The sequence below is a fragment of the Macrobrachium rosenbergii genome, chromosome 48, assembly GCF_040412425.1.
Source record: "Macrobrachium rosenbergii isolate ZJJX-2024 chromosome 48, ASM4041242v1, whole genome shotgun sequence".
NCBI classification, from domain to species: domain Eukaryota; kingdom Metazoa; phylum Arthropoda; class Malacostraca; order Decapoda; family Palaemonidae; genus Macrobrachium; species Macrobrachium rosenbergii.
The window spans coordinates 62542011-62555171 of record NC_089788.1 but is presented as its reverse complement, the minus strand read 5'-3'; the positions used below and the strand labels follow the sequence as shown (position 1 = coordinate 62555171).

Here is a 13161-nt window from a genome sequence, read left to right as displayed (position 1 = left end):
TTTATATCATGTTGCTGTCCTTTTAAAGGTGAGAAAGATGAAGATTTGGATTCAACTTTAGTGACCCGAGTTGCTGATCCAGACATAGAATCAAGCCCTGAAACTATAATAAGTTCAAAGTCAGGCTCATTAGATTTAACACTCTCATTGTCTACTAAGGTAAAGCTTATTTTTTTAATCTGATTTTTTTCAGTTTTACTGCATGATACAACTGATCATAATTACAGTTAATGATCTTTTATTGTTAGCTCTAGAAATATACTTAACAAGGTACTGTACTATAGTCACATTTCTTACCTCATTTGATAACAGGCAGCTTCGCAACCATGTAGTCAGATGTCTGACTCTTCTCTAAAACGTCAACTGATGGACACTCAGTTCCGACAGCAGTTCCTTAGCTTCTCACAAGTTCCTTCAGGCTCTTCACAGGTGAATGAGTACTTTACTTTGGTAGTTTTAAGCTTGATGCGCTCACAAGGTTGTTCCTTGGAGATATATCCTAAGGATGTATGTGTCAGCTTACCTAGCTTTTGTTAATGCATAATATTTTGTTTTTGATAGGCTTATTTGATAAGTTTCCAAAGATTAAAATTTCATAATATTTAGAGAGTTAGTGTTTTTCAAGTTTCTGTTATCTTTTAAGAGCTTTCTTTAGTTAACTTTGTATGAGTTTATAAAAAAAAAATGAATAGTAGCACAGAATAAGAGTAAGGATCACATCCTTTTGATACTGACTGGCAGTTTCATAGAGCAACTGGGTCTTTTCCAGGCTCTTATGGGGTATGATTAAAGGATTTGTTAATAAATAAGAGGTGAAATTTTAATCAAGATTAAGTTCGAAAAGCTGACAACAAAATTGGCCCAAAGAGAAACTGCCTTGTAAGGCAAACTCCAAATGGTAACCCCCATAAGAATGGATCTTGACAAATGTCAAAAAAAGTATTGAGTAATGAAATGCATTGCTTTTACAGAAAAAATTTTTTTTTTTCAACAACCTCATTAATCATAAGTAGCCTTATTCCACACACATTCCAAGCCACACTGATGTACTAGATCTTGGAGATAGAATCTCAGTTGAGAAGAGAGTAGGAAAGAGAGAATGGCGCTAAAACTTTATAATTGAGTTTGTAGATCTACAGAACTTTATTGTAAAAGCATAGTTTGCTCATATGAACCCATTAATCATAAGTAGTTTAAACCACAATTAAGGAGGAAGGATGATGATAAGAAAGTGTTCAAAGAGATCATAATGCATTTAGTCTATCCACTCTTCAAAAGGTGTGGATGTAGAGCAGTGGTTGCACAATGGGAGCTCCCTTCAAGCAGTGACTTTTTATAGTGGAAGTAAGAAATCCCAAAGCTGTGATATTCTCCATGCAAGTACTGCTCCATGTGTACCATACACATAAGGGATAAACGTGGTGATGAAGATGAAGAAAATTGGCTCATATCCCTCCCAGAACAGGACCTGCTGTAATGATTAAAACCCAAGAGATTAATATAAAAAAGACTTGCAAGTAACATTGTAAAGAAAGTCTTGCAAAAGTATGCTGATAACACCAACTCAAGGTGTAAGGATGACAGAGCTTCAGGTTGAACTTAAAACCCAGGAAAGATGTTTGATCATGAGTTGAGAGGGGGGCCTCCTGTGAAATGTCCTAGTAATCCTGGGAAATTTGGGTCCATTGAAGATGCCTCACTAGACAGAGGAGACTATCTTGCCTCACTGGATAGAAAACTCTTCATCTGAAGAGACAGGAAAGGCAGGAATAGCAAGGGAATCCAAGGATGTGCTACATTGTCTGGAGGACTGGGTTGGGGCTATGAACTCAGAATAAACAAAAGACAAATAGAATACCAACAGCTGGAATGAGAAACATTACCTTACAGGGCATAAAACTCACTGACAGGTTTAGAGGAAGCAGTGGCTAGCAGAAACACTCTTGAGTAAGGTTGGGAAATTTGGATCCATTGAAGGTACCTCTTACGTCCCTCACTAGACACAGGAGACTATCTTCCGTCACTGGACAGAAAACTCATCTGAAGAGACAGGCAAGACAGGATTAGCAAGGGAATCCAAGGATGCGCTGTATTGTCTGGAGGATTGGGTTAGGGCTATGAACTCAGGAACAAACAAAAGACCAGTAGAACACCAACAGCTGGAATGAGAAACATAATCTTACAGGGCGTAAAGCTCACTGACAGGTTTAGAGGAAGCAATGGCTCCCAGAAACACTTTGTCACGAGGGGTAAATCCAAAAAAGAAGCATCATTTAAGGGGTTATAAGGAGACAGGGTGAGGCTGCACAATACAAAGTCAGGTCCAGACTTGGAGGTTTGGGTGCAGCATGGGAAATCAAATGAGCAAAATGACCAAGCATTTCAGAAATGTTACCATTCCCTAACCATCTAGGTCATGCTAAAGAGAGGCCAGAGAGAGAAGCAGATCTGTAACCTTCAATAACTGAGAGTGAGCAAGTTTCATGATATCCTCAGGTAAATCAAGAAGGGTGCCAGTGCATGAATGAAAACTTCAACTGGATGAGAATAAGTATCCCATTCTTTGTTCCAAGATGAACTGGGCCCATGTAAAGAAGAGTGGTAAAGGAACTGCAAAGGCTGGCAATAGTTACTACTGCAACTTCTGAAATGAAATGCCCTCTTATGGAGACTACACTGGACAACCCTCATGCATGAGGATGAAGAACCCTTGAATAACTGAAAATGGAAGTGGTGCTACTTCAGAAGGGCCCTCCAAGCAAGAACATCTTGGGTTTTCTTACATAATAAGATTTAAGAGGTCTGGATACTATTTACTGTAGCCAAAAGAAGGTGATGAAAATCATCTTGAGTTGTCTGAAATCCAGAACATCATCAGGACCTGTAATGGGAAGGCATTTCTAGGCTAGGAGCATGGTATCTATTACCCAAGTTACTTGCCATACTTGCCAGAGGGCCTGCTGATGCCCAGATTAAGGGACCATTGAAAGAAGAATTTGATGGGCCCTGCTTAGAGTCTTTGCCAACAGGTTGCAAACTCATAGAACAAACCTTGTTACTGGAAGTTGTAGGGAGTAAATCAGAACCAACTGTGAGGAAGTAGCTTCTCTGGTGACACCTGATGGTTTATCAGCACTGGCCAAGACTTGTTTGTGGGCCAAGCATAATAAACTCTTGGATGACATCTTGGAGATGACAAATTATGTCATCTGTGGGGGATAGTACCTATGTGACTATGTAGCTTTACATTTTAAGGTACACTGCATGCATAGAATGCACAATATCCATATTCTCCAGGTTAACCAAGGCCCAGTAGCCAACACAAGACTATAAGAACTTGCACATTTCTCTCCCATCCCTCCTTGATAGAAGCCAAGACTAAACAGTTATCAAGACAATGAAACAGACCTTGCTGTGGGTGTCATAATTATTCTGAAGATTTAAGGGGCTTTACACAGACCGAGGCAAAGGACTCAGAATACTTAACCCTACCATATGAAGCAAGGAAACCTGGAAAGTGGGTGAATAGGAACTTTTATATAAGTAACTTACCAAGTAATTACATGGCTATAGTTTCTAACTATTGCAGCAGCTTAAATTTTGAAATTTGCGGTAGCACTTCTATTGTTTTAGTGTAGGTGACTAGCCCCACCCACTTTCGGGGAAGAATAGGTACAACACGGCTGAAGAGCTGTATTCGTTTTTGCCGGTTAACGACTTGAACTTCAGTTGTCTTGAGCAGCTTTGTTTTGAATTTTGGTTGCCAGATGGTTGTACTTTCTCCATTTGGTGAAGTATTCATTATTTTGGTAGCCATCATGCTATTTCTATATAGCTTAGGTTTATTAAGACCTGTTTTTAGTGGACCGTTATGCAGTTTCTTTAACATACTCAGGACGGGCTGTCATGACTGACGGCAGATGCAACAAACAAAGGAGGAGAAAACAACAAAAACAATAAAGAAAGCTTAAAATTAATTTGTTTACAATATTTACAAGTGAGTCAGGTCTGGTAAAAGATAAACCATAAATACAAGAAAAACCAAAAGGCAGCACTAAACAAAAATCAAGTTAAATAAGCAATTAACTTCATAATCCAGAAAGTAGCTTAAAATTTCGGGCACCAAGACAGCCCTCAGCTGCGACAGGGACAAAACCCACAAACCAGAAAACCCCGATGGAGGACGTTCCGCTGTCATTGAGCAGCTTGTGGTTTCATGGTCACACTCCCATTTGCTCCACTTTGTAGGCGTGCTCCAATTTGCTGCTCAAAAACTCGACCAATGTCGACTCCAAAACTGCCTGCTGCTGCTGCCACTGCCGCTACTCGCTGCCCTACCAGACCCGACCGAAGACAGAAAAACGGCAGCTCACCACGAAAACATCAAAACAAAAAAAAACTTGAAGGTAAGGAGGCAGCAATCCACAAAGGGAACGAGCGGGGAACCAGCAGTTCCATAAACCATCATAACGTGACACCTCCCCACCTAAAAAAAAAAAAAAATTTTTTTTTTTTTACACTCAAACTCCCCTCCAATGCCGTAACAACCCCGCCAGCCAAAACAGAGCCGCCCTGTCACGGTCGCCATTTAACGACCAGTGGACCGTTATGCAGTTTCTTTAACATACTCAGGACGGGGCTGTCATGACTGACGGCAGATGCAACAAACAAAGGAGGAGAAAACAACAAAAACAATAAAGAAAGCTTAAAATTAATTTATTTACAATATTTACAAGTGAGTCAGGTCTGGTAAAAAGATAAAAACCATAAATACAAGAAAAACCAAAAGGCAGCACTAAACAAAATCAAGTTAAATAAGCAATTAACTTCATAATCCAGAAAGTAGCTTAAAACAAAAAAAGGCAAAAATAAACAACAGCAGGCAGAAAAAAAAACAAACATACGTCCTCCATCGGGCACCAAGACAGCCCTCAGCTAACGACAGGGACAAAAACCCACAAACCAGAAAACCCCGATGGAGACGCCAGGATAGCCTCACGCTGTCATCAAAGATGAGCAGCTTTTGGTCGCGACGACTACTCATGGTCACACTCCACCTCTACGACGTGCTCCACGTCAGAGGGCGTGCTCCAATTTGCTGCTCAAAAAACTTCACCAACGCCGACTCCAAAAACTGCCTGCTGCTGCTACTGCCGCTTCTCTTGCCCTACCAGACCCGACTGAAGACAGAAAACGGCAGCTCACCACGAAAACATCAAAACAAAAAAACTTGAAGGTAAGGGAGGCAGCAATCCACAAAAGGGAACAAGCGGGAACCAGCAGTTCCCGCAAAACCATTCAACCCGACAATGTCTGACACTAGTGTTTTCTAGTTACAGGCAGTCCCCGGTTAACAGCGATCTGGTTTTACGGCGCTTGTCTAGCGACAAAAATCGCCGATTTCCGCTTATCGGCGCCGATAATTGGGTATTGTTGCCAATACATACCCAACAGAGGCGCCAATAACTGAAAATCGGCGCTTTTCGGCGCCGATAACCCCCGAAAATTGCTGATTTTCGGTTAGTGGCGATTTTCGGTTACCATCACACCCTCAGAAACGGAACCCCGCCGATAACCAGGGACTGCCTGTATTTGTTTTTTGCAGCAAAGGCTGCAAAACTAGATTGATGAAAGCCTCATATGATTCCCACACAATATGTAGTAAATATAGAGGACAGAATTGTTCAATTGACTTGACTTGTGTATTGGATGCAGGGACTGGGATCAGGGGAAATGGAAGACTTCAAAAGTTCGCTTAGATAAGCTTGAAAGAGACAGAAAAAGAAAGATGGCTGCTAGAGCTGAAGCTAGGAACTTATGCTAGCTTGGAGTGTACTCCTAAATTGGTGTAGCCAATTTACCTGTGCTGTCTTCTCCTTTAACTGCTTTTCCCCCTTTAACCAGCCCTCTGACTACTCCACCTACTCCTTTACCTGGCCCCCATGCTTCCGACCCTAATACCATTGCCAGTCTTGAAGCCCATGTTGATCAGAAATTTGGTCTCACAGTTAATACTGTGGAGCAGTTAGGTGCATCTGTGAAAGTCCTTATGGACAAAGTGTGTGCTCAGAGTGCCAGTGCAAGTGCAGTGTTAGTGGGGGAGGTGGCTACGCATTCCACCAACGCTCCTAGACAAAGGTCAGTGTCAGACTTCCCAGCACCATGGAGGAGGCATACTGGAAGTCTGATGGAGGTCGGTGGGGTTTGCCCACAGGTAGTCGCCCCCTCAGCTGAGCCTGGTGTCTGCTCCCAGGCCTTGGCGGACCACCCAATGGAAAGGCGTTCGAAAAGATGTGCATGAGCTTTCTTCCAGTGCTTCAGATTCCAGCCCAGATAAAAGGCGCTGAAGGGCCTTCTCTGCAGGCGTCTCAAGGAGCCTGAGCCTGGTCCTCAGCCGTCCTGTAGTTTCTGGGACAACCCAGAATGTTTTAGACCCAAGCACCTATCGTTGTCTTCTAGGTGCCCAGTAGATCATGAGCACCTGTCAGCTCCTGTGTACCCAGCAGCTCACGAGCACCCAGAGCTAATGTCTGAGCACTCAGCGCCGCCACCTGTATGCTGGGCACCAGCCGCCAAGCACCTGGCGCCAACTCTTCAGTTGCCTACTGTGTTTGCTGCTGCTCCCATGGAGCATGATCCTTCACTAGAGCCCATTCAGTGCTGACTTGATGAAATCATGGGCCTTCTTCAGAGGACTCTTGCAGTAGCATAGGACCCTCTGGACTTGTGTCCTTTGCCGATTTCTTCAGATGATGAGGTACTCGACCAGGCGCCTGCTCCCACACCTTTCGAAAATCTTCTCATATTTCTTGGTGGCTTTTCCTTCCTTTTTCTCCCTAGCTACCCCGGCTCCTCCTGCCTCTGTGTTTTTGATGAGGAACCAGCCTGTGGAGAATCCAGGCTTCCCAAGATGGTTCTGTCCTCCTCGTCCAGGAAAGCCTTGAGAGAGAGATGAGTTTGGCTCTCGGACACGAGAGAGCGAGGCAAGGTGGTCTTCTGCACTCCCCCCTTGCATCTTTCAAGTAGGAGGTATCACTCTAATGCAACCGGAGAAGCTCCCTCCCTGGGAGTCCCTGCTTCCTCTCAGGGAGTCCCTCCTTCCTCTCAGGGGGACTTCTCATGCCTGATTGATTCATCCTGACGGTTGGCTTTCGCATCAGCCAAGATCATGTTCTCTTCCACGGAACTTGACTATTTAGTCAAGAATATTTTTACAGTATTCGAGGTACTGAGCTTTTTAGATTGGACCGTTGGCATGCTTGCAAAGAAAGTAGAAGATTGTGGTGATTTCGCAGAGGACTTGTCTGCAAACTGGCTGGGCGTTGTCTCTTGTGCAGATAAAGCCATTAAGGACGCTCTCTGGAATTGGCTTCCTTGTTTTCTACTGGGGTATGAAAGAAGAGGGAACTTCGGTGTTTTTTCACCACCAAAGGTGTAACTACTTCCCAGAAATCTGCGCTTCTTTTTTCATCACTTGATCATCATCATCTTTTTCCTCAAGCCACTGTCCAGGAGATAGCCTCAGATCTTTAAAAGAAATCTACTCAGGATCTGCTGGCTCAGTCAGCCAAACGCCCCAAGGAGCCACCCTCTTTTAGTACTAAGACAGTCTTTCCTCTCCAGCAGCAACCCTTTCAGGGCAGTAGGGCAAGATTCCAACCCAGACCTCACTCTAATGTGTGCCCTGCCTGACCAGTCAAAAAGGTCCCCTCAAAACCTTCCTCTCGTAAGTGAAGGTCCTGTCCTCCATGTGCCAGTGGGAGCCAGGTTTCTCCATTTTTGGGAGAAATGGGAAGCCAGGGGTGAAGAGCAGTGAGTTTTGCTAGTCCTGAAGGAGGGCTACTCCATCCCGTTCAGGGAGAAACCTCCTAAGTGTCAATGCCCATCGCGTTGAGGTAGGCTCAGAGAGGTTTTCAGCCCTTGCGGGAGAGGTATCGTCTCTTCTCGAAAAGAGCTGTAGAGGTGGTTGAGGATGACAGCACAGAAGGGTTTTACAGCTGTTTGTTTGTGGGCCCCAAGTCATTCGGGGGTTGGAGGTCTGACCTCGACGTCAGCACCCTAAATTTCTCCATTCAGAAATCAAAATTCAAGATGGAAATGAGCCACTCAGTCCTGTCTTCTATTCACCAGGGCGACTGGATGGTGATCATCGATTCAGACTGTCATCAGTCTCGTCAGAGTGAAAGGGTTTTCCAGACCAGCTGCAGAGACTGTTGCGAAATATAGACACTAGTCTTCTCCTAGAGCCTACCAAGCTAAGTGGGCAGTCTTCTGCAGGTAGTGTAGAAGACATAACATCTCTTTTTACTCAAACCTCTGTGACAAGGATCTTGGATTTTCTGCTATTTTTAAGGACTTCCAGAGGTTTTTCTTCGTTGACCATCAAGGGATACAGAGCCATGTTGGGCTTGTTTTTTGACACAGAGGCCTAGATTTGGGATCTAATGATGACATCAGCAATTTGATAAAGTCCTTTGACACTACTACAGAAAGCAAGACAAACTTGGTCCCCTGGAATTTGGATGTTGTCCTCAAGTGGCTTTCAGCCCCTCCCTTTGAGCCCCTTCGCATGATTTCTTTAAGAGATTTAACAAGGAAATCTCTCTTTCTTGTTTTGGATACAGCCAAAAGAGTCAGTGAGCTTCGGGCCATTGATAAGAAAGTCGGATTCTCCCAGGGAGATGCGGTCTACTCTTTTACAATAGGGTTTCTGGCCAAGAACAAGACTCCTTCTAAGCCCTGGCCCCATTCTTTCGTCATCAAGAATTTGATGGCAATTCTTGAACCAGAAGAAGAGGCGAGAATTCTTTGCCCTGTAAGGGCATAGAATTCTCACCTCTTTGGATACAGCCAAAAGAGTCGGTGAGCTATGGGCCATTGACAAGAAAGTTGGATTCTCCCAGGGAGACATGGTCTACTCTTTTACAATAGGGTTTTTGGCCAAGAACGAGACTCCTTCTAAGCCCTGGCCCCATTCTTTCGTCATCAAGAATTTGATGGCAATTCTTGGACCTGAAGAAGAGGCCAGAATTCTTTGCCCAGTAAGGGCAATGAGGTACTACCTAAATAGGACTGAGAAGATCAGAGGTCCCTCTAGTAACCTCTGGTGTTCTGTAAAGAATTCTTACAGATCACTTCTCAAGAATGCAATGTCATTCTTTTTAAGAGACGTTATCTCGAGTCATACTCGAGAATCGGGAGGACCTTTTACCTATTTTTAAAGGTAAAGTCCATGAAATTAGAGCTGTCACCACCTTTTTGGCATTTAAACATAACATGTCCATATATGTGGTTCTTCAGTTAACTTCTTGGAAGTGTAAGTCAGTGTTTTCGACACATTATTTACGAGAAGTGGAGACAGTGTTCGAGAAATGCAGTACATTGGGTCCGTTATCTGTAGTTGGCACAGTGTTAGGGGACGAAGCATAGGAGTTATGCTCCTATTCTACCTTTTTTTTTACTTTGTTACAGGCTGTCGAGTCTTGGGGAGCCCGGGGGTACTATGTACCTGGAGTACCCACCAGTCTTTTAATGGATGGGTAGTGGTTTTTAATTTTGTGTAGGTGACAGCATTGTCTGGTAATCTTTCATTATGGTACTGCACCCAGGGCAAGGGCACCTTTTAAAAGTTTTGCTAGCCATCAGATAACTCCTTGAGCTGCATTACTAACACTGATGCTTTGTAGCCATCAGAATACTCCTTCAGTACTTAGCTCCCACTGAAGTAGGGGTGCTCCACGGCTTTAATGCCGCACCACTACGGGTTAAGATGAGCACCAACCAGAGGCAGTATCTATCTACAGTAGCTCTTACCAGGTAAGGTTACAGCAGGCATTTTAACCAATGCTAGCTACCTTTTTCCTTTTTCAAAACTCTTTATCCCACAGAATTTTTGGGAACAGAATGTGCTCATGCATCCCACTTCCTGTCAGTATGGGAGTCAGCTGTGTAATTACTTGGTAAGTTATAAAAATGACATTTTTATAATAAAACAAAGTTTTATATATACTTGCCAAGTAATTTAAGAATCGGAGCCCGCCTTCCCTCCCCTCTCATGGACGTAGGGCACAAACGAATTGAGCTCTTCAGCTGTGTTGTACCTATTCTTCCCCGGAAGTGGGTGGGGCTAGTCACTTACACTAAACAATAGAAGTGCTACTGCGAATTTCAAAATTTAAGCTGCCACGATAGTTAGAAACTATAGCTCTGTAATTACTTGGTAAGAGTACTGTATATAAAACTTTATTTTATTATAAAAAATGTCATGTTTCCATTATGAAGGGAGTCAAATGAAATTTATATAGATGACTGAGATCCATAATTGGTCTCCAACCTCTAGAAGCATTTAACTACAGGCAGTCCCCGGTTATTGGTGGGGTCTGTTCTGACGGCGTGACAATAAACGAAAATCGCTGATAACTGAAAATCAGTGATATTTGGTTATTGGCGCCAGTACGCCATTATTGGCTCCGATAAGCAGAAATTGCCTCATACCAACACCAAAAATTGCAGATTTTCGTTGCTGGACAAGCCCCAAAAAACTGGATCACTGATAACCGGGGACTGCCTACCCCGTCTTTGAGAACCTGCATCTATTATGAGAACTACCTGTTGAGTCAGTGGAGGGAGTATCTGTATTGGGAAATGGGAGACCAAGGTTCTACATGGATGGCCCCTCCAAAAATGTTTAAGACAGGCTCCAATTGGAGAGTTTAAGACATTATGGTATGGACAACAGAACTTCATCTGCTTTGACTACCTCTGCATGCTGACCTGTACTGGGAATGTCCCCAGTCACTGGATCAAAAGACTTCAAGCAGTGTGGCTGTGAGATGGATCGTTACTGGTGAGTTGAGTACAGACTACTCCTCTTTCTGAAATAAGGGGATATGGGGTATTGCAGAGTATACTATTTCTGGCACTGATTTGAGGGCAGCTGAAGTCAGTCAAACTCTTGGAGGAAGAAGCAGGCTTGGTGGAAGAAGATGAGAAAGTCAGTGTACCCAAGTTAAGAATGACAGCCCTAGGACTAGTAGAGGTGAGTTACACCCTAACTCTTCAGGGAGAAGACCTGGAGCCAAAGGGTCATAAACATGTAAGGATCTAAGTTCATTTGAAAAAAGCAAGCTGGAGAGATCTTGGAAAGCCACATCTTATCCCATTTCATCTTCATGTTTGCCAGCATATAGTATGCATAGCAAACCTGAAGAACAGGAGCATTTTCAAAGGAATGCATGACTACATGCTCCAATTAAAAGGCGGGAGCTCCGGCGCTGCCGAAAAAGAACATCGTCGAAAATCGTCAAAAATCATAAGAAACACTTCAATTAAATGAGTGCCAAACTGTCTCTGCCATACTCTGTCCCGAACATGCGTCGTAAGCCAGGAAATAATTTCTGATGAATATACCCATCTCCAACACTGAGTAGAGCCAAAGGTGTCACAAGGCATCCAACACTGAGTAGAGAGGTAGAGGCATCCTTACCAGCTAAGTCCATGGAGAAAGGCATTGTAATCAGTGAAGAGCAGCCTTGGTTTTTCATAAAGCTTGTGAAAATGCTGGCCTGTCAGATTGAGTTGATGAGAGAACTCTTTAGAACATCATAATCCCTTTGAAATATCCTCATCTGAGTTTCCATTGATCAACACAGTTTCGTTAGAGAAATTGAACCTGGTTCTCTTACATATACCAGGGGTATGAGGAGGATCTCCCAAGTCCAGAACTTCAAGTGGAGGAGTCTATAGAATACATATTCAAAGACAAGTGAGCAAGGTTCAGAGGACGATTAATAAGGGTAGAAGATTGGGAAGTAGTAGATGTGCCTGGGGTAGCTAAGATGCTCGTGAATATTGAGACATATGGTACATTGAATCTGCAAAAGGTCTGATATGCAATGAGACAGTTCAACACTGGTCTTTATACTCAGTGTGTTTGGTGAGGATTATTATTATTACTCAGAAGATGAATCCTCTTCATGTGGATCAAGCCCACTGGCCCCATTGACTTAAAATTAAAGCTTCCAAAGAATATGGTGTTCCTGTGAAAGAAATAACAGAAAGTAGTAATGGGAAATACAGAAAGAGGAGATCAGTTATTAGAAAAATAGATAATTAACAAATAAATAAATAATAATTAAGTTATTAAAATATAAGGAGAATTGTATTAGGTAGTAATGCATTGCATCTTCACTTTGATTTCTGGAGTTTCAATTGCACGACATCCTCACAAAGGCTGTTCCACAGTCCAGCAGTGTGAGGAATAAAGGAATTCTGGAACTGAGAAGTGCGACAGCGAGGCACATTTACTGCATATCGGTGCTGATGTTCAGTGAGTTTGGTTGCTCTTGGCAGGAAAATGGGATCAGGGATTAATTGTGAATGTGAAAGGTTTCTGTTAAAATACAGCTTATGAAAAATTGACAAAAGAGACCATCTGTTGATGGTCCAAGGCATAGTTGCTAATATTAAGGAAACAAAAACCTACCACACGAACCTATATCTAAAAGAGATAAATCTGTGGCAGAAGCAGACATCCACACCAGAGAACAGTATTCTGGTAAAGGAAGGACAAATGATCTAGATAGGTTTCATTAATTTTATCATTGTTATAAATGTATGAGGAGTTACAAACAATAGTATTTGCTGAAACTTTCATTAGATGTTTCTCAAAAGTAAGTTGTGATTTAAAGCTTCAGACTCATTTAGCAGAGTCCCATCCAGCTGAAGGGGAGGATGAGGAGGAAAATCTGTACGGGATCTGCTAGTCAATAGTGTTTTGGTTTTACTGGAGTTTATCCTCATACCCCACTGATTACACCATTCAGTGATCCAGTCTGTGTCCTGATTGAGGCTGGGGACCGCTTCATTTCCCAAGTGGAGACATTACTGCCCACAAGTGTTGCATCATTGGATCACATAGCACTCGTTACATAATGCTGCGAGTAAACCATTGCCTTAAAGACAAACACATTAAAATAAGGTAATACTCACATATCACTGCAGAAAATGTGTTGAATTAATCAAGAAGCAATTGGTTAAATGTAAATGGATGGCAAATCACAGTAACAGGAAAAATTGGAGTGTGGCTTAGAAGTGTGATGTGAGTTTTTCATCTTCCAAGATCTATCTTGTTGGTATGGCTGGGAAATACATGCACAGAAT

At 42.9% G+C, this 13161-nt stretch overlaps 1 protein-coding gene across 3 annotated transcripts in view; it reads left to right on the top strand.

Moving 5' to 3' along the window:
- LOC136831463 (uncharacterized) overlaps positions 1-13161 on the top strand; it is a 177057-nt gene that overhangs the window by 62375 nt on the left and 101521 nt on the right. For all 3 annotated transcript variants that reach the window (XR_010850893.1, XM_067091954.1, XM_067091955.1), the window contains 2 exons: positions 29-159; positions 313-429. Coding sequence is in view for 2 of the 3 variants with exons in the window: in XM_067091954.1 (XP_066948055.1) it covers positions 29-159; positions 313-429 (248 nt within the window). In the remaining variant the exon portion in view is untranslated. The remainder of the gene's footprint in view (positions 1-28; positions 160-312; positions 430-13161) is intronic.